At 36.7% G+C, this 22451-nt stretch overlaps 2 protein-coding genes across 3 annotated transcripts; both read left to right on the top strand.

Annotated features, from left to right (window-relative positions):
- Nucleotides 1-11384: 11384 nt before the first annotated feature.
- LOC109239317 (mitochondrial phosphate carrier protein 1, mitochondrial-like) lies at nt 11385-15757 on the top strand. Its single transcript, XM_019405866.1, has 6 exons — nt 11385-11844; nt 13353-13702; nt 13788-13831; nt 14356-14570; nt 14659-14783; nt 15309-15757. Exons 1-6 carry the CDS (start codon nt 11686-11688, stop codon nt 15364-15366), a joined length of 951 nt encoding a protein of 316 aa, XP_019261411.1. The 5' UTR covers nt 11385-11685; the 3' UTR covers nt 15367-15757.
- Nucleotides 15758-16537: 780 nt separating this feature from the next.
- On the top strand, nt 16538-22308 carry LOC109239316 (calcium-dependent protein kinase 5). Of its 2 annotated transcripts, none has more exons than XM_019405865.1 (8): nt 16538-17646; nt 17781-17924; nt 18007-18159; nt 18233-18348; nt 18511-18678; nt 19053-19277; nt 19931-20073; nt 21879-22308. In XM_019405865.1, exons 1-7 carry the CDS (start codon nt 16947-16949, stop codon nt 20051-20053), a joined length of 1629 nt encoding a protein of 542 aa, XP_019261410.1. In that variant the 5' UTR covers nt 16538-16946; the 3' UTR covers nt 20054-20073; nt 21879-22308. The 2 variants fall into 2 exon arrangements, with proteins under 2 accessions (XP_019261410.1, XP_019261409.1); XM_019405864.1 differs by having other exon boundaries at nt 16539-17646; nt 19931-20078.
- Nucleotides 22309-22451: the final 143 nt, after the last annotated feature.

Raw genomic sequence — 22451 nt, 5'->3', positions numbered from 1 at the left:
CCTTTTTTGAAGTAAGGTTCGAGCCTTGTCCAAGTCAAGTGCAGCATTACCAGACATGCGGATGGCCTTAGCAACATCAGCTGTCATTCCTTTGTTACCAAATCCTGATTAAAAGAAGGATACACAATCAACAATAAGGAAAAAATACTTAATGTGCAAAAAGAAAAGTGTGTAAAAAAAAAACGATACCATGCGTTTTAACTCTCCAGCCATGTAAAGCAGAGATTGATTTCCAAGTTCTTTGGTCCTTAGGAGCAATCTTCAAAATTGAATCTACCCAACCACGAAAGTTGGGAACAGGTTCCACATCTCCCATGGTTGCTACAAAAAACCAAAAAGAGACGAAGTCAGAAAAAGAATCGAAATTCTCAAAAACAGATACGGTTTAAAAAAAAAAAAAACTTACGTGCAAAATTCCACTTCTCAGGGAAGGGAATATTTGTTTCACCAAGTAAATCAACCGTACGCACAGCAACATAACGGGCGTACCATCCACGATCATTGTCATCTTCTGTGCTCACCAAAACCTTCTTGCTTCTCGCGGTTAAGGTAAACACTCCATGACGTATTAAATTAGAATGGTATAAATGGATAAGGTGAGAAAAGGTGAAATCAACAGTGGCTTTGGTAGAAAGATATCTCAAACAAGCCACTGCTCTCCATACTAAAGGGCCAACTTGGGCCAAACAAATATTAAAGAAACGACAAAAATCGAGGATGACTGGGTCAATTGGGGGATTAAAACCCAAAGTAAAAGGGTAAGTATAAACAAAAGAGTACCCGATCCTAAAAGAAGAAATTCTTTGATTTATGGAAGGAATTGACATTCGAAGACTATTTTTCCAGTTACAGTCTCCTCGATGGTAGGGATTGTAAGTTCGGTCATTAATGTAGGATAAGTATCAGTTTTTTCTAAACTAGCAACTTGCTTTTGAAGAGATTGTCTATCACTTACAAAAGATAAATCATTTGGTACGATTTCATCAACTAAAGGTTCCCTAGAAGAATCAGAAATTTCTTTACCTTTAGAAGAAGGAGTTTTCAGAATAGAACTCCTAGAAGAAGAGCCAGAAGAACCGCCTCAAGTAGATTCTAACCCTATACGAAGTCTGCCTCCTCTGTCTCTTCTATGTCTAACAGGAGCATTGGGGAATTTGTCTAAAATTGGAACTCTTTTAGGGTTAGGGTTTGGAGACGCCATTGTTGAGCAAAGATGAATCGAAGGAGAGCAAAAGTAAAGAAGGAAAACGTTTGCTAAAGATTTATGGAGAAGAGGACAAAGGGAGAAAAGGTTAAGTATGTATATGATGGCAACCGTCAAACTTAGAAGAGTAATGATGGAAAACCTATAATAAAGGCAACTATCACTTCGTGAATAGTGGGATTAACGAAGCTTTGAAAAAGGGTGTAAAATAGCAGAATCAATCAGAAGGTGACACATGGGCAAAACATTAAATGGAAAAAAGATAATTGAGACGACAATATTGTCATACGCATTGATTATGGCAAAAATTCCTTTTTTACGAAGGTCCACTTCCCAATTATTCAATTGATAAATAAATGGAAAGTGGGGGGACTATCTGTATTGGGAAAAAAGTTGAATTTATATTGAAGATGACGTGGCATGACACGTGGACTGGACAAGTGGTCAAAGCGTAACAATTGGGAAAAAGGTACGGGAAATGACAGGTACGGGAAGAAGAAATGAAATAGGCACGAGAAGCAGTTTAGACACGAGTCTCGTACCAATTCGAAGTCATTTAAAGCCAGCGGGTCGAAAGGCATTGAAGACATGAATCTGAAGACAAAAAGGAGTCCAAATTCAGTATTAAATACCTGATACGTTAGAAAATTGGTATTTAATAGGAATGATTGTGTAACGGCTCATTTAATGTCATTTATTGTCCATAATTGTCTCATTAAAGCTTAGATTTATTTCCTTTACCTAGAATCAACTATAAAAGGAGGAAATTGTATTGGAAAAAGGACACGACTTACCTCATACTGAAATAAGAACTTTTGCTTACTGCTTTATTATTATTCTCAGAAAGCCTATTATTATTTTGGTCTCTTGATTATCAGTAACCCGATTTTTCATCTCAAATTCTATTATTATCCAAAAATTTATTTCTTTGGCGAAACAAATATACCTTGATAGTAAATGGAAATTTTTACCCCTTGTGCATCAACTTCGTAGTGTGGTAAGCAATATATACCAGATTTAATTGGATCATTATATTATTATACTGTATTGTAACTAAGATCTTTTCTAATAAACATTAAAAAAACACAAAAATATTTACTATGGAAGAAAAACATGAAATTAATTCATTTGTCTTTTATTCTTTATTTTGTAGCGGCGGCTTCTCTTTTCTTTTTTGTTTTTTTATACTTCTAGTGGTATTGTTGTGTCATGAGTTGAACAACATGAGAAGATCAAAAGAATTCATCCACTTACAAATCAAAGAACATTATATTGTGATGAAGGTGTATAAAAAAGAACTAACACATAAAGAACATAACTTTTCAATTTATAATATACTGAATGTTACAAGAAATATGCATGATTTTGATTTGGAATTTTAAATAGGATTTCAAGCCGTGAAAACAGCCTCTTGTAGAAATTCAGGGTAAGGCTGCATACAATAGACTCTTATGGTCCGGCCCTTCCCTGGACCCCGCGCATAACGGGATCTAAGTGCATCGAGCTGGCCTTTTTATTTTGGATATGTTATAAAACAATAAAAGTAGAAGAACAATATTGCAGAGAAAGAGAGAGAAGGAATTCTTATTGAATTTTGGGATAAATTACAATGGAATAGAACCCTCTATTTATAGGGAGAGGTTGACTTAGCCACCAAGTAATAAACCCTAGAATCTCTCTAAATATGGACATTCACCATAAATAGAATTCTATTTATAACACTCCCCCTGAATGTCTATTCAACAGATAATGTGCCTCGTTAAAACCTTAACTAAAAGAAAACCCAATGGAAAAAAATTCTAAAAAAGGAAAAAGAGTACACATGTTTAGAAATGCGCCTATTGGTTGCCTCGTTAAAAACCTTGCAAGGAAAACCCAGTGGGACAAAACCTTGTAAGGGAAAAAGAGTGCAACGCGCATTAACTCCCCCTGATGAGAGCATCAATTCACATCCTTGAGCCTTCGCATCCCGATCTTGTAAACTAGCTTCTTGAAGGTTGACGTTGGTAGAGATTTTTTGAACAAATCAGCCATATTATCACTTGAACGAATCTGTTGCACATTAATATCACCATTCTTTTGAAGATCATGTGTGAAAAATAACTTTGGTGAAATGTGCTTTGTCCTGTCTCCTTTTATGAATCCTCCCTTCAATTGAGCTATGCATGCTGCATTATCTTCATACAAAATTGTGGGTAACTTGTCACATTTCACACCACATTTGTCTCGAATAAGATGTATTATAGACCTCAACCACACACATTCTCGACTTGCTTCATGAATAGCAATTATCTCAGCATGATTAGATGAAGTAGCCACAATTGATTGCTTAGTCGATCGCCAAGATATGGCAGTGCCTCCACAGGTAAATACATAACCTGTTTGAGACCGAGCCTTGTGTGGGTCAGATAAATACCCATCATCAGCATAACCAACAAGATCGGGACTGCAATTGTTGCCATAAAATAAGCCCATATCGGTAGTCCCTTTTAGATACCGCAATATGTGTTTGATTCCATTCCAATGTCTCCTTGTGGGAGCAGAGCCATATCTTGCTAAGACATTAACTGAAAAAGTTATGTCAGGCCTTGTAGTATTGGCAAGATACATTAGTGCACCAATTGCACTAAGATATGGTACTTCAGGACCAAGTAGCTCTTCATTCTCTTCTTGAGGTCGGAATGGGTCCTTATTCACATCAAGTGATCGAACAACCATCGGAGTACTTAATGGATGTGCTCCATCCATGTAAAACCGTTTCAATACCTTTTCTATGTAGGTAGATTGATGAACAAAAATTCCGTTTGTCAAATGTTCAATTTGCAAACCAAGACATAATTTTGTCTTTCCGAGATCTTTCATCTCGAATTCCTTCTTTAAATAATCAATTGCCTTTTGGAGTTCTATAGGAGTTCCAATAAGGTTTATGTCATCAACATATACGGCAAGTACAACAAATTCCGATGTTGTTTTCTTTATAAAAACACATGGACAAATGGCATCATTTATATAGCCTTCCTTTAATAAATACTCACTAAGACGATTATACCACATTCGTCCTGATTGCTTTAGACCATACAAAGATCTTTGCAATTTGATTGAAAACATTTCCCGGGATTTTGAATTATTTGCGTTTGGCATTTTAAATCCATCGGAAATTTTCATGTATATCTCATTATCAAGTGAGCCATAAAGGTAGGCGGTAACCACATCCATTAAATGCATGTCAAGCTTTTCATGGACAGCAAAACTAATGAGATAACGGAACTTTATAGCATCCATAACGGGTGAATATGTCTCTTCATAATCGACACCAGGCCTTTGTGAAAATCCTTGTGCAACAAGGCGTGCCTTATATCTTTGTACCTCGTTTTTCTCATTTCTCTTGCGTACAAAGACCCATTTATAGCCAACAGGCTTAACACCGTTAGGTGTTTGGACTATAGGCCCAAAAACTTCACGTTTTGCAAGTGAATTCAACTCTAATTGGATTTCTTCTTGTCATTTTGGCCAATCAAGTCTTTGTCGACATTCTCCAACGGATTGAGGTGCAAGATCCTCACTTTCTTGCATAGTGCTGGATGCAACATTATATGCAAAGACATAATCCACCACTATATCCACTCGATTCAAATTTGTCTCAATATCAATTGGATTTATTGATAGTTCCTTATTTTCTTGAGTCTCGGGCTCAGTGGATTCCTCATGAATCTCAGAATTTATTAAATCGTGGATTTCTTCATGAGATTCTTTCGTAGTGTCATTTTGATCATTTGTTTTTCTTTTTCTAGGATTTCGATCTTTGGAACCTAATGGTCTGCCATGTTTTAGGCGAGCTTTTGACTCATTAGCTATGACACTAGAAGATTGTCCAATAGGGACATCAATACGGAATGGAACATTCTTCGCAGGGATATGTGATTTTGTTATCCTTTTCATATTCGTAAATGCATCTGGCATTTGATTTGCTATTCTCTGCAAATGAATAATCTTTTGCACCTCTTTTTCACAAATAGAGGCACGTGGATCAAGATGAGATAATGATGGATTTTTCCACAAAATTTTCCATTTGGTTTCACCATTTTCTCCCCCTAACTTTTGGAAAAGTGTCTCATCGAATCGACCGTCTGCACATCGTGTAGTGAACAAATCTTCCGTTAATGTTTCGAGGTAGCGAATAATGGAGGGCGATTCAAACCCAACATATATTCCTAACCTTCTTTGGGGACCCATTTTGGTGCGATATGGCGGTGCTACTGGCACATATACTGCGCATTCAAAAATTCTTAAATGGGATATATTAGGTTCATGACCCGAAACTAATTGCAACGGGGAATACTTATGATAATTTCTCGGTGTGAGACGAACTAGCATTGCTGCATGTAAAATGGCGTGACCCCAAACAGAAGTGGGTAACCTCGTTTTCATGAGTAACGGTCTTGCTATCAATTGGAGATGTTTAAATAAAGACTCTGCAAGGCCATTTTGAGTGTGAACATGAGCTACAGGATGTTCCACTTTTATCCTAATTGATAAGCAATAATCATTAAATACTTGGGATGAAAACTCAGCAGCATTATCAAGTCTAATAGACTTAATTGGATTATCGGGGAACTGCACCCGTAATCGAATTATTTGTGCCATTAATTTTGCAAACGCGAGGTTGCGTGATGACAATAGGCACACATGAGACCATCTAGAAGATGCATCTATTAAGACCATGAAATATCTAAACGACCCACTAGGTGAGTGAATAGGTCCATAAATATCCCCTTGTATACGTTCCAAAAACGCTGGGGACTCAATTCCAACCTTTGTTGGTGATGGTCTAATAATTAACTTGCCTTGATAACAAGAAGTGCAAGAAAATTCATTATTTAAAAGAATCTTTAAATTCTTTAATGGATGCCCATTTGAGTTTTCTATAATTCGTCTCATCATAATTGATCCAGGGTGTCCCAATCGATCATGCCAAAGTATAAAAGTATTGGAATTAGTAACCTTTTGGTTTACAATAGAATGTGCCTCAATTGCACTAATTCTTGTCAAATACAGGCCACAAGACAAAGATGGGAACTTCTCAATAGCCCTTTTCTGGCCAGAGACATTTTTGGTAATGATGAGATATTCAAGATTATTCTCATCTATTGTCTCAATATGATATCCATTTCGGCGGATATCTTTAAAACTCAACAAGTTCCTCTTGGACTTGGAGGAGAACATTGCATTCTCTATGATAAGTATTGTTCCCTTAGGCAGAGTTATAGTAGCTCTTCCAGAGCCTTCAATTAATTTACTACTACCAGAAATTGTAGTAACATCTGCCTTACACATACTTAAATGAGAGAAATATTTCTTCTCTTTGAATATTGTATGTGTTGTACATGAATCAACTAAACAAATATTTGATCCAAGTTTGTTTTGTGAGGTATCCATATTTGCTTCCAATTGTTTGACATACAAAAGAAATATACGAATAATATTAGTATTTTCAGATATAAGGGAAAGAAATAAAGTTAAATTGTTGATTCAATAATGACTCTAATGCAATTTCGGGCAAACTCTCGTTATGATTCAAACCATTATGTAGCTAAAAATACAATCGTACTTTATTTACATTTATCACTTTCTTAAAAATTTCCATCATGCTAGTAATAGAAAAGTGGTATTTTCACTTTCAAAGTTAGCTCAAATTCAAATGAACAGTAAAAGAGCAAGACAATCAATGATTAACTTGGTGTAGTAATAAAGAAATGAATTTATATTCCATTCAAATCCTATAATCAGCAGTTGGGCACTAATAACGTGATAACGTAATTCACTTGCAAATATGCTCGCATTAATTTGACGTCATTCTCTAATTACGTGAAATCTTTCAAAGTTAATCCTTTTGTTTTCAATTCAAGTAACTGAATATTCTTTTCGCATCACAACCTTAATTTAGTAAAGAATATGTTAATCCTTGAGAGAGAGAAAAAACTAAGCAAACTGAAATATTGTTTAAAACGAATACTATAACTAATCCTATAAAATAAATAGTACTAATGACTACTACTCATGCAAAGAACTGTGATTACATGATGTTTATTAGCTACTACGAATATGTAAAAATAAAAATCAAACTACTCAATCACCTTTAACCATGGATCCATCACCGATCAAGTGGTCTATTTTTCCATCAGGGCGCTCAAAGAAGTCTGCCACATCCAAGTGGGTGATGTCAAAATCATTGTCAGAGACAAAATTGGCTTCAGGGCCTTTATTCTTTAGAGATGCTTGATAAAGCTCAACCAAATGTCTTGGTACACGACAAATATTTGCCCAATGCCCTTTTCCACCGCAACGATAGCATTCAGTTTCCGAACCATTTGCTTTTGGCTTCTCATCTTTCCCTTTCCACTTTTGGCGCTTATTCCTCTTTGGGGGATGATTAACACCAGAAAAATTTCTTCCTTGTCTACGGCTACGGCCACGGCTACGACCATGACCACGATCATGACAACGAATAGAGTCACGGCCTTTTCCACGCTTAGCATAATGGGAATACACCTCATCCATTTCAGGCAATGGTGTAGACCCAGTGGGTCGGTTTTCGTGATTTCTCATGAGCACGTGGTGTTGTGTGTGTTCTGGATTTCGTGTGTCCGTCCGTGTGAGTTCCGGCGAGTGGATAGTGAAGGCTGTGTGTGTCCAAACCAGAGTGAGGTCATGAGGGTCCGTGTGTGGTTGAAGAGAGCACACAGGGCCGTTGGTTGTGAGGATGACGAAGAAGATGGAGTCTGGGTGGTCGTCTGGTTTAGTTGAAGACGAAGCAATACGGTAGGGGAAGGGGGTCCCTTGGAGAAGATGAAGTCTTTTTGGTTTTTGCTTGCTGAAATTGCGGCGCTACTGTATCCTTTTTCCAGGCGTATTTTGTATGTGTATATGGTGTGTCTGTGGTGTAGATAGTATTATATAGGGTAGCCATTAGGTTAGGGGTATGGGCCTAGGTATTTTGGGCCAAAGACTAAAAATGGACTATAAGATTTATAAAAACGGGATAAACCAACCTAAAACTAATTCTTTCTTCTAAAATTATGTACAATTATAATATAAAATATAAACTAATTTTAATTAATTGAACTAAACTATAAAACATAAAACTATTTATTTTGTGTTTTCAAGATTATAAAAATAAAGATAGGGTACTATTTTGGTAATTTTTTTTTAAGATTAAAAATGACTATAAAATATTAATAAACCTATTTTTTGTAATTTTTTATTTTCTTGTAATAAAATAAAGTAAAATAGTAAAAATTAGTTGAAATGGCGATATTAGACCTAAACTAAATATTTACATGCTAAAATAGGTAAAATTTCGGGAAGGGTCAAAAATCACGTGTCAACAAACTAGGACAAAATATAGACTGTGACCTCAAAAGCCACTATGTGTACTTCACCTTGTCTACATTCTGTCAATATAATCATTTATCAAGCATGGACAACCGATTTTACGGTTCCTATTTAAGTTAAAGGTGAAGTTCAAGATTGCAAGTTTAGCCGCTTTATTTATGATTCTAAAGTTTGTTTGTCAAAGTCCAATTTTTCAAATAGGTACGTCTGAAGTTGCAATTATCTGAAATTAGATGGGGTATGCTTACAAATTTAAAAGTTAGTATCTTAAAACTCTCTTAAACTATTCAAGTTTTGTGAGTTTCCTACTTAAATTATCCAGTATCCTCAAAATTCCTCTGAATTATATTTCATTCATATCCTCTCGTTCGATATTTGAAATGCGTCTACTACACGCTCTCAGTTAATGAAACAGAATGTCACGTGGCATGATACATGATATTTTAACTCAGGCTAATCTAATACTAATCTTAATTATGTATTTTAACAAATAATCACATTTAATGTATAAGTTAAGGGGTTATAACATCCCAAAAGGGGGGAAGGGGTACTCGGCCGATTATTTGTAAAAAATTCTTTCTCTCGATCCATCTCCTCCGATAATGGCTACAACTTGTCTGCAATAAACTTCGAATTAACCTTTCTTTTTTTCTCTTTAATCTATGACTTGATAGTGGATTTTGATTTGGTATGATGTTTGGGATAAAAAAAGAATAAGGTTTGATAAAAATTCTACGGCTCACTGCGTTTGGGCTAACAGAAGATTGTTAAAAGGGAAGAACTAATATTTTCTACTTATATAGAAGAGCGCAGAAGCTGCTCTTCGTCGACATCCCTGCTTAGACACAGGGGTATTTAAGTATTTTCACATACCTTCTGTGTTCCCTGCGCCGGGCTATGAGATACTTGTCGATGTTTTCCACGAAATTTCATCGGATTTTACTCTCACCATCTCTCCTCCTCTGTATCTTCATCCCTGCTTAGACACAGGGGTATTTAAGTATTTTCACATACGTTCTGTGTTCCCTGCGCTTACAGGTGTGCTGAATTTTGGTGAGTAAGCGGGCTATGAGATACTTGTCGATGTTTTCCACGAAATTTCATCGGATTTTACTCTCACCATCTCTCCTCCTCTGTATCTTCTATGGAATTTTAGAAGCTGCTCTCCGTCGACATCCCTGCTTAGACACAGGGGTATTTAAGTATTTTCATATACCTTTTGTGTTCCCTGCGCTTACACGTGTGCTGAATTTTGGTGAGTAAGCGGGCTATGAGATACTTGTTTATGTTTTTCACGAAATTTCATCGGATTTTACTCTCACCATCTCTCCTCTTCTGTATCTTCTATGGAATTTTCTCCGTAAGCCTTTGCTGGATTTCTCAGTAACAACACGACAACATTTAGCCTTTGCTGGATTTCTCAGTAACAACACGAAAACTTCTCCGCCTTTCTTCTTTATTCGCTGGTATTTAATTAAAATTGGTAGGTGTTTAAATATGGATTTCTGTTTTCACAGTTTATTTCTTTCTTCTTCTTTTTTTGGGTACCATCTCATTAGGTTTTTTCTTTTGAGAAATACCCATCTCACAGATTGAAACACTTCTGAAAACTTCGATTTTCTATCTCTGTCAGTGTAATTTCCTTACCAAAGAACTCAGCTTTTCTGATCTTTAATAATAACTTATTTTGCATATCCATAAGTGCAATTTCTTGATCTTTTTGGCTGATTGTGCTATTGCTTTCGATGTTTTTGAATTCGAATTCTATTGAAAAATTCTAAGTTTTGTAGGGCAAAGAACTGAAATGGAATATCAATATTTTGTTTGTGGATTTTTTAATAGGTTGTATCATTGTGAAGAAATGGTGTTTATAACAAGAAAAAACTACCTGTAGCTTAAGCACCAAAGTTAACTCCTTCTCACTGTAAGACCTTCTTTGCCGCCTCATTTGTATTCTTTATGATTATTTTTGGTTGAATATTGTATTTTGCTCTGTTAATCAAAATTTGATTTTCTTAATGGATATTATGCGTAGTAGGGTTGGGTTCATGTTGATTTTTGTTTTACCTAAACCTGTGCTGCTGCAGTTGTTTACCCTCTTTGTCCTTTAAGAGTTTGATAAAATTCCTCTTTCATCTTTATTGTGTTTTTCTCTGTTCAAAGTTCAACTACACTTAAATTCTGTGCTAATGCCCTTATGATAACGCCGAAGCAGCTACTTGAGATTGTATCTAAATGTCTTTAACACACTGCATAAGTGAAAATAATATACAAGCTTAAATTATGGAACCAATTGCAATAGAAACAAATAAAGACGTGAACACACGCACGCACGCAAAAGAAGAAAAATAGAAAATGACTCCTTCTGATAAAGGAAATCACACAATGAGTGAATTATATACATTTTGGGCCTAATTGCTGATTTTGGGCCAAAATCCCAAATCCCAAACCCCAAGTCCCAAAATCACCCTAATTGCTGATTTTGGGCCAAAATCCCAAAACTTGGGAATTATATACATGTTTTTCCAAAATAAAGTTGGAAAATATGTTTTGAAAACGTATATCCAAACACTTTTTCATTTTCAAACCAAACTTCACCAAAATCAGATTTTTCAAAATAAATTTGGGATCTATGGCCAAACGCTAGCTAGATAGTTTAAACAGGATCGACAATAATTAGACAGCTTAGGAGGTTCTAGCCTCTAGGGTATTAATTCAACAGTAAAAGGTTTTATTTTTATTTTTTTCCCCGTTAAATGCTAAAATCTAAAAGGGGAGATTTGAAAATTGACATGGTAGACAATATCATCTGTTGTATTGACCTAGGTTTGGAGAGATGCAGATTGGCTCGCCATAGTCTTCTTTATTCCACGCAACCATGTAGTTTACAATTAGAGGGACAGCGAGCGTGCTTTTATAGAGTAGAATTGAATGAACACGGAAGACGTGGACATGTTTGGAGCAAGAGAAAGTTCCAAAGTTCTTGGCCTCCAAAGTTCCAAGTATTCCTCCAATTACATTACTCGTCTTACTTCAGCATCATCACCATTACTTAAGACTAGGTCAGGGTTCGTAGTAACAAAAAAAAAATGCTGAAGAAATCACAAATGGAAAGAGTAGAAGGAGAAAGATGGTGCGAGGAGTTCTCAGCTGGGTATTACGGACTCTGTACCGCTGGAGGAATGCTCAGCGCTGGCGTTACTCATCTCGCCGTTACCCCTCTCGATGTCTTGAAGGTTAACATGCAGGTTCGACTTTTCTTCTATTTCTCACCTGCTTCATTCTTTTTCTCTTACTTTATAAAGTAAATAGGCGTATTCCCATTTGTGTCAGAGGCCCAACCGTTACAAAAACCTTATATTCCTCCCCTCATTTACCAGCCACATAGAAGCCCTTAAAATTTCCTTTTTTCCTTGTTCCTTTTGCCTATGTAGAACTTAATTATTCCTTGAGCCTTAGACCATCTTGCTTAAGACTTAAGTGCATAATATTTGTTTTCAGTCAGGATGTCTTGTGAAAACAACTGAGCCCCTGAAAGTACTTTGAACCTCACTTACAATAAATGGCTGTTAGTGATTTCCTCATTTGATTGAAACCACTACAAAGTGCTAAGCCAGTGGACAGTAGGTGCATGCGCCATTCTGGTGTCTGATAATTGTACATCGAGAAGCTTTCCTTGTCCACAGAGGTTGAATAGTTGCCATCTAATTTCAAAACTACAACCGCTCTGTGGATCTTGTTCAATAGGTTCATCTTCTGAAAGTTAATACACCCAAAAAAAAAAAAAGAAAATAAAAGAAGACTCTTTCTAACTTATTACATAACCTGGTAAAGAACAACAACAACAACAACAAGCTCAGTATTTTCCCACAAGTGGGAATACCCACAAGTGGGGTCCGGGGAGGGTGAGATGTACGCAGCCTTACTCCTACCCTTGAAGGACAGAGAGTTTGTTTCCGATAGATCCTCGGCTGGAGAACGGATGACAATAGTAATGGCAACAAGAAGGAATAACAACGAGATAAAAATACTGAAGCCAAGAAAGCAGTTAAACTCTAGGTAATAATAGCAATCTATGAATAAAAGGATATCATACTAACACTAATACTAGCGAACTAGGAAAGACAAGAGATACGCTCGACTACCTACTAGCCTTCTACCCTAATACTCGGTCTCCACACCCTCTTATCTAGGGCCATGTCCTCAGTCAACTCCAGCTGCGTCATGTCCCGCCTAATAACCTCGCCCCAAGACTTCTTAGGCCAACCTCTACCTCCTGATACCCACTGAGGCTAACCTCTCCTGAAAGGAATAAAACTTTTGAAGTTGGGATTAAAGAGAACTTTTTAAGGGGTATCAAATTACCTATTTTGCAAACACTCACTAATAAATCGCTCCTACATGTTTAGAAACAAACTCCAACCATAAGATTCTTTCTAGTGTCGTGCTTTTGTTCTTCTGTCTAATGTTTTTATGTTTACTTTGTTTTCCATATCTGCTCTAATAACTAGAATCTCCTGGTTGGATATGTGCCTGTAGTTAGTCTGTTCATATGATCCTTGTCTTAATTTCCAGCTGAAGGACCTCATGAGTTCTTTAATAATTTTTGCACTAGAAGGCACCCCTTTATCTTTTCGAAAATCTGAAAAACTCCTTGTGGCATTCCTCATGACCGACAAACTAAAATTAAAGGGAGAAAGAAAAGAAGTAACTTTCCCAATCTGGTATGTGCTGATAATATCTTTATTTGCGTTAGGTGGACCCTCTCAAATATCGAGGCATTTCATCAGGTTTTATAACTCTATGGAGAGAGCAAGGCCATTCTGCTCTTTGGAGAGGTTGGTCAGGGAAACTATTTGGATATGGAGTTCAAGGAGGATGTAAATTTGGTCTTTATGAATACTTTAAAAGGTTCTATACTGACTTGTTGGTTGATCAACAAAGGAGTGTTATATTCTTCCTCAGCAGTGCATCAGCTCAAGTATTTGCTGATGTGGCACTCTGTCCCTTTGAAGCTGTCAAAGTTCAGGTCCAGACTCAGCCTCATTTTGCCAGGGGATTAACTGATGGGTTTCGCAAGCTGTACGTGAATGAAGGCTTTTCAGGGTAAAGTCCTAGAAGTATGCATTCTTTATTCTATTTTTGTCCACCTTGCATATTGATGCTGAAGTTTGTTTTTGCTTCACTGTAGCTTTTTCAAGGGACTCTTTCCACTTTGGGGGCGTAATCTTCCATGTAAAATCTTTACTTAATTTAGCTTTTTCTATTAGCCCTCCCATCTCCCCAATAGTTTCCTTCATATTGTGATTTAGAATTGTTTTGGGACTTCCCTGGTAATGTTTATTCATATCGGTGTCCCTTGGGTGGGGATGGAATGGAGTAATTTGGTGTGGATTTTGTGTATCCTGTAGATTTGTCTTGCTCTTCAATTTTTCTGTTCTTTACTATTGAAAAGTGGCATTTTGCATTTTGTGGCTGCTGCATAGGATCTTTTTTGTTGCTTCAGTTCTTCATTTACTGTCTGGCTTTTTTTTTTATTGTCGGCTACTTACAAGTCTGCACTTGGTACTCTATTTACTGGCTACTTCACAATTTCTAGAAAATGCTTATTAATCATATTTGCCTTGGAAATCTTGCTGCATATAGATGCCCTTTACAATACGATTATCACATTACCAGCTGTAGTTACCAATATTTGACTTTCTGCTTTTGGAGTTTGTAATTATGACTTTACTTTATGCTTCCTCTTCTGTTTGCAGTTTCCATGATCATGTTTTCGACATTTGAGCACTCAGTAGATCTGATGTACCGGAAGGTCATACAGAGAAGGAAGGAAGATTGCTCAAGAGCCCAGCAACTTGGCGTAACATGCTTATCAGGCTATGTTGCTGGATCTGTTGGCACTGTAATATCTAATCCTGCTGACAATATTGTCTCATTTCTTTACAACAAAAAGGCTGACACAATAAGACAAGTAAAACTTCTATCAAACACTCTCATGGTATTCAAGTATATTTGAAAAAATCTAATTAGTTGGAAATCTTTTTATATGATGCTTTCAGGCCATAAAGAAGATTGGGCTTGTTAATTTGTTTACGAGAAGTCTTCCTGTTCGAATTACAATTGTGGGGCCTGTTGTGACTCTGCAATGGTTTCTCTATGACACAATTAAAGTGTTTACTGGACTGTAAGTATATCATTCTCTTTCTATGTACTTGTTCTTATATAATTTTCTTTCCAAATGCTCGATTATTATTTGCGAACTTACTTGTCCATTTGTCAAGTAACGGTGATGAGACATTAGCTATTCAAATACTATGGCCAGAACTGGGGAAGGAAGCTTTTCCTTCGTTATTATCGTTATTACTCCTATCACATGCTTTGTACTTTTGGACTTGGAAAAGTCATAAAGAAACTATGATGTGAAGATTCGTAATAGCTCCGGATGTTATTGCTGAACATTTTTGTCAAGCATCAGAGATGCTTAAAATTTTTAAAACATGAAATCAACTGTATAAACTTTGGTATAAGAGTTTCTTGATGTGACAATTAATAACGTTGTGCAGAGAAATTTCATGAATAAAATAGATAAGTAGGCAATCCAGCATAAAATTGTTGAGGCTATGTTTAGAATTAGTACTGGATGCTTGGTGCCTATAAAACACGTTTGATTCTCTGTTATGCTAAAATTTGTATTGTGTCTAACCTGTAGGCCGACAAGTGGGGGGCTTATTCGACATCAGAAGGATCCCAACTTACTCTTACAATAAACAATGGCTCCCTTAAGTCTGGTTTTGAGAAAAAACATCAATTTCAGTCATTCTGAACTGTGCCATGAGTTACCTTCCTCGGCGTGTTCAGCACTCTCAGTTTGTTCTTGTTTGATGAACTACTCTGCAGTTCATCTTCATGAAACTCATTTCCATTCCTCAGGCAATCCGATCCACGTTTGGTTGCGACTTGTGAATGAAGCAAGCTTATAAGAGAAAATAGAAAAGGATGACTCTGTAACTGTCACATCTTGTATATAAGATACAAATATGTCTCAAATTTCATTTCATCTCCTTCTCAAGGAGAGCTAAAGAGTATTTGAAGCTGTATTACGAAATAAAATTACTTAGTGGTAGTGTGAAAATTGATGCTCTGTTTGTTCGGAAGATAGATAGTATTTGCATAGACTGTGATCTGGGAATATTTACTTGGATTCAGAAAAGTCTCCTCCCCCCTCACCCCGAAACCCACACTTAAAAAAAAAAAAAAGAAAAGAAAGAAGAGAATTGCTTTGAAAATTTTTCACTAGGGATCCCACTTGCCATGCTGTCTCTTTTTTACGACTAGCTGCTGACAAACCAATGAGAAAAGTGGACATGGAATGTCTCCTGTTTATCTTGTTGGCTTGTGGTAATCTATTATATTTTTGTCGGGTTGTGATGGATCTAAATGTAAGGCCATTTTTGGAGGAAGAAATTTGCAAGTTGAATAGTCAGACGTTAGAGCTGGTAGTGGTATCCCACCCAATTGTTAAGAACGCGCTCTCTCTAGAGTCTAGTCCCACACAAAGTTACAATATCCATAAAGTATGCTTTATCTTGATGGAGCTGTTCAAACACTTTTGCAATTACTAATACAAATGTTATCTGTAATGGTATTATCGTCATGATTAATTTTATATAATCTTCTCATATATTTTTTTCTACATATTTTATAACTCAATAGTTATTTAATACTAATAAATTACTCTCTCCGTTCACTTTTATTTATCAAGTATTCTAATTATTTTCCTGTTTTGCCTTAGCATTAGTTATTCATTTCAAATTATTTTTCAAATCCGTTAAGATTACATACCAATTAATATGGTAAATTATGCATTTTATTTATTAAAGCATTTTGTGATAGTTTATAAGGAAAGGGCAAAAATGTGTGAATCAACAAAGTGAGAGATGATAGTGCAGAGTTCCAAATTCACGAAGTCATTCCTGCTCTGCGTTTTTATTTTCCACTATTTACGGCTCAGCTTGCTTTAAATTAAATTAAAAAGAAATAGGAGCCGAAGTTTTTTGCCAAGGGAGTAATAGTAAGTAATAAAAAGACACTCTATTACGAGTAGATTTTGTTTTTCCTAAATAAAATAGAAAATAGTAGGAGAGTAGATCGGTACAATGTTGAGGAGTTGACCTCCGTATATCATCTTCTTCTTGGTCATCAGCAGTAGCGATAGAATTGACCGTCTTCCTCCACCTGCTATTTGTGTTAGATCTATCAATCATTGTTTTATAAGTTTTAAAGGAAACAAGGAGGATTGGATGAGGAAAGCTTTGTTGAGCTGAGGGCTGGGGATTGTGATTGTTTGATGGGCAATACATGCCGTGGATCTTTCGGAGGCAAAACTTTTGGTCAGCCCCCCCAAGAACATTCAAAGCGCACCAATCCGGATTCTGATTCTCCCACTCCCACCCCCACCCCCAAAAAACAACAACAACAACCACCTCCTAATAATTTACCTCTCAGGAAAGAGATGAATCGCACCGCCGCCAACCAGTCCTATTACGTGCTGGGTCATAAGACCCCTAACATTCGCGATCTCTATACCCTGGGTCGTAAACTAGGACAAGGCCAGTTTGGCACCACTTACTTATGCACCGAACTGTCATCGGGGATCGAGTACGCCTGCAAATCTATTGCCAAGAGAAAACTCATCTCCAAGGAGGACGTTGAAGATGTGAGGAGGGAAATTCAAATAATGCACCATTTGGCAGGTCACAAGAACATCGTTTCCATCAAGGGTGCTTATGAGGATCCTTTGTATGTTCATATTGTCATGGAGCTTTGTAGTGGCGGTGAATTGTTTGACCGCATCATTCAAAGAGGTCACTACACCGAGAAAAATGCTGCAGAATTGACTAAAATCATTGTAGGTGTTGTGGAGGCTTGCCATTCCCTTGGAGTTATGCATAGAGATCTCAAACCTGAGAATTTCTTGTTGGTTAACAAGGATGATGATTTCTCTCTCAAGGCCATTGACTTTGGACTCTCTGTCTTCTTTAAGCCAGGTCAATCTCCACATCTTAGCTACCTTCTTCTCTTCCAATAGTTACTTGCCTTTTGACATTCATTTGGTGCCACAGGAGTATATCTTTTTATATTGTAATGTTGGTTTGACGAGTTTTGTTGGTTGCTCCTCCAGGCCAGATTTTCACGGATGTGGTCGGGAGTCCATATTATGTTGCTCCTGAGGTGCTTTTGAAGCATTATGGTCCTGAAGCAGATGTTTGGACAGCAGGGGTCATACTCTACATCCTGCTTAGTGGTGTTCCACCATTTTGGGCCGGTATGCATGTTACAACCCTATACAGCATAGCTGTCAATTTTCTGTTTTTTGTCTTTGTACACTTACCATCTTAATTCTTCAGAAACACAACAGGGGATATTTGATGCAGTTCTGAAAGGGCACATTGATTTTGAGTCGGACCCTTGGCCCTTAATATCTGAGAGTGCAAAAGATCTCATCCGGAAGATGTTATGCATGCAGCCTTCAGAGCGGTTAACTGCTCATGAAGTATTATGTATGTTCACCTTATATCTAAGGAGTCATTCATGTAACCAACTGCTGATCTCGTATTATGGTTTTCTCTGCAGGTCATCCTTGGATTTGTGAAAATGGCGTTGCTCCTGATAGAGCACTTGATCCTGCAGTACTTTCTCGCCTTAAACATTTTTCTGCAATGAACAAGTTAAAAAAGATGGCTTTGCGGGTATGCACACAAATCTGGTCATAATTCTGTTCATTATGGTTCTTTAGTGTCCGATCAACCTCATTGTAGAAGTTACGCCAGAAACTTTTGATTCTTTCCTCTAGGAGGCATGTACCTGAATAATGCAATGTATTAAAGTTTTCATACTTATTCTGCTTTCAGGTGATCGCTGAAAGCTTGTCGGAGGAGGAGATTGCCGGTCTAAAGGAGATGTTTAAGGCCATGGATACTGATAACAGTGGTGCAATTACATTTGATGAACTAAAAGCTGGTTTGAGAAAATATGGCTCTACTCTAAAGGATATAGAGATACGGGAACTTATGGATGCGGTAAGGAAACTTTTACTGCAAACTAATTATATTTGTTTTGTGCATCTTTGCCCAATTGATGATGTGACTGTACCCAAAGGTGGGCAGAAGCATAAAAATGTACAATGACACAAGATCATGAACTGGTGGGTAAAATCTGTTTGTTCATCAATGTGCAAAGACTAGATTCAGATTGGGATCTTTACTTTGTTTAATTAATTACGAACATTCATGGAGGAGCACAACCACCTTACTGTTAATGGTTCAGGTCTTGTCTTTAATTAGGCCCATGATTATCTCTGTACTGGCTCTCTAAACATGTTTGTCTATGAGGTTCATACAGAAGTGCTTATCTAACTCCTTAATGCCATCGGCTATAATATTACTGCTTTCAGGCTGATGTGGACAACAGTGGAACTATAGACTATGGAGAATTCATAGCAGCAACTATTCACCTTAACAAATTGGACCGCGAAGAACATCTCATGGCAGCATTTCAGTATTTTGACAAGGATGCAAGTGGTTATATTACAGTTGATGAGCTCCAGCAAGCGTGTGCAGATCATAACATTACAGATGTCTTCTTTGAGGATATTATCAGAGAAGTTGATCAGGATAATGTAAGTCAATTATTGTTGAAGATAAAGTTGGAGCAGTTCAGGAACTTATCAATAAAAAAGTGGACGCATATTAGGAGATAACGATTATGTTTCAAGATACTAAATTTGACTAAAGTTCTTTATAGCTTGCAGCTGTGCTGATTTATTTATAATTGCTCAGATGCACTGAGATGTTTTGGAAATTGTTGTTGAAGAATACTCCGTTTTTCTGTTTGGTCTGACTGCACTTAGGCCAGCTACTCACTTTTTGGTGTCACTTCATAGTCCAAATAGGTCTGTGTATTTAAAGGCATGATAAGAAGACAAAGGAGAGATAATTGTCAAAAAGAGGGGGAAAAGCAAGACAAAGCAATGATAGCATAATAAAAATGAAAAAGTGTTGTTAGAACTTAGAGACTTTTCTGGCTTTCTTCAAATCAAATAAATCTTTGTTATACTTTGATCAGTCTTCCGAAACCTTAGCATAGGGCAGATGCAGGCAAATTACGCTTTAAGAAATCTGTGTTTTAAATGGATGAAATGATTCCTTTTGCATCTATGTTTCTTGCTATTTTAACTATTTATTTGGTTTCCCATTGGACTTCCCTTTTTGGCATCTATATTTCTTGCTATTTTAACTATTTATTTGGTTTCCCGGTGGATTTCCTTTTCAGGATGGGCGCATTGATTACGGAGAATTTGTTGCTATGATGCAAAAAGGAAATCCATGTATTGGAAGACGAACAATGCGAAATAGTCTGAATTTTAGCATGAGAGATGCGCCTGGAGCTCATTAGCTTTTTGAATGGACACTTCAGTTAGGTATTTTCCTTTTTCTTTCTGAAGTAACCTTTGCTTGACAATAAAAATCTTTCCTTGTTCTATCCTTCTTAAGAAATTGAATTGGCAAAGATAATTTTATAAATAAAACAGCACTAAGTGTGTGTCCTGTAAAACTGTACCGGTGTAGCAAAAAATTACACTCAGCAAAAGTATATCCCATCTAATCCTGTACGGACTGTAACATGTCTCGAGTGGATTCAGCTTCCTCTACATGCTCCATTTACACCAAAAATTTCAGATTCAGAGTTCTTTTGCATTCTCATCTTTTTTGTACTAGTTTCTTCCCTTTTGGCAAAAGTTTTATGTACCACATTGATGGTTGTCCTACATGGCTATGCAAGAAACATGCCTAAGTGAGCACATTCCGACAAATTCAATGTTTAGAAGTTTCATAATATTATGACTATCTTTATGCTAGCCATCAGTAGAACCAACCTTCTTTTATCCAGGTATGGGACAAACAATGCGAAGCTCACATAGACTAGGTTAGGTAAAAAATCTCTGTTGGACAAACAATGTTTGGAAGTTTCATAATCTGTTTTCTACTGAACATGAAGTTGTGGAAGTTAGTTGATAATCTGAATGATATTATTAACTGTACAAGTGTCAAAGACACTTCAGAGTGTCATTTGAGAATATGCACACAAGGGTGTGATCTAGTGATGAATGAAGTTGGAACAAAAATCATAAGAGACTTCGCATCTTGTGGAGGCAAAGAAATTGGGTGATTTTTTTTCCATCTATCTAAGTTTCAATGGATAAAATTACCAGATTCATGTACTTTTGAAGAGGATACAGGCACCCGGTAGAATAGTCGAGGTCATGCAAGTTGGGTTCAAGACCACCTTCATATTAGAAGAAGTATCATTTCAGAATAATTTGTATGATGTGTCATTTGAGAATATCCTGGAATCGGGATGGTTATTAACAGTTGTAGAACTAATTGTATTTTCTAACCATTAATTGACTCTATAAAAAGAATATCGAGTTAGACTTAGTTGAAATTTAGGTAGAATATTTGTGAACGGTAAACTAACTAAAGTTATATTTATTAACCCAGTATGAAGCCACCTATGCCTTAGTCCCAACTGGTTGAGGTTGGCTATTAAATTAAACCTCTATATCAGGGGAATTATCCATGTAGCTATATTCAGTCCATTTAATTCTGATACTGATTAATTTGCCTTTTAAGGCGAATTAGGTGTTCTGTAAAATTAGAGTTCCTCTGTGTTCCACACTTATTCCTACATGAATATAAAAGTCTAGCACTGAACCTAATATCAGGGTAATGAGTAATAACAACAATTAACCCTCCGATTCCAACTATTTGGTTTCGCCTGCATGGATCATCTTCTCCATGTGATTCTAGGTGTAGGTTGTCGCTTATTTCATTTATGAAATAAAGCCATTTTGTTTTTCTTCCTTCACCAACATGTATTGGGCGTCAAGGTTGTATTATGTTCTCGTGTAAATTGCAGTCTTAGCCATATTATCATAGTTGAGTTACTTGATTCATAGTACACAATTTTAATATTCGGATGTCCTGTAGTTACACATGTGCCTGGGTACTTGTTGGTGTACTAACTATGTCTATACCTGTCCTTCAGTTACACAAGTGCTTGTGTACTTGTTGGTGTGCTATACCTTTTTATTTTGATTTTTTATTCTCACTGTTTCTGCCGGAATGCTGTTATGGCTTTCTAGGCCAGGAACAGGTGCATCTCTTGGTCATGTTAAATTGTAAAAGGTATTCTGACATTGATACTGACTGGTTTGCAGGTTTTGCAGAAAATAGAACAAAGGCAACGAAACTGCCATGATAACACGTCTCCTACCCAGTTCTGACAGTGGCATGCCATGTTCTCAAGTTGGAGTAGAAGAGGATGACTGAAAGAGCTTGTAGATTGCTATCATCTTATTGTGTGCCTCAACAAAATGTTGAAATCTCCGTAGACAAGTGTGTGGAATCGTTTCAGCTACTTGATGTGTTCAAATTTATTTAGTGTTCTTTAGTTGAGGCTTCATGCTTGCTTCAATTAGAAGGTGGTTTACCTTCAGATGTATCCTCCTCAAATCAGTTCACATTTCTTATTTACATAATTATGTATTTCATCCATGAGTTTTGCTCTATTGCAAGATTATCTTCATTGTCTTTGAGGAAAACATCCGATTTGGTGATAAATTTTACATAAGCTATATTTGCAGGACATGGTCAGTCATTTGAGTACAAAGCTTGATTAATCACTGATTTTCTCCAATTCAGCATAATAAATTGCAGTTGACAGCAATGGTCGCAAGTTTTCTTCCCTGAGACCCAGCCGCATAGCTTCTGGTATGCCTGCTGCTCAGTTG

Source organism: Nicotiana attenuata, unplaced genomic scaffold, assembly GCF_001879085.1.
Source record: "Nicotiana attenuata strain UT unplaced genomic scaffold, NIATTr2, whole genome shotgun sequence".
Taxonomy (NCBI): domain Eukaryota; kingdom Viridiplantae; phylum Streptophyta; class Magnoliopsida; order Solanales; family Solanaceae; genus Nicotiana; species Nicotiana attenuata.
The sequence above is the reverse complement of the archived record's forward strand: the minus strand, read 5'-3'. Positions and strand labels throughout refer to the sequence as shown.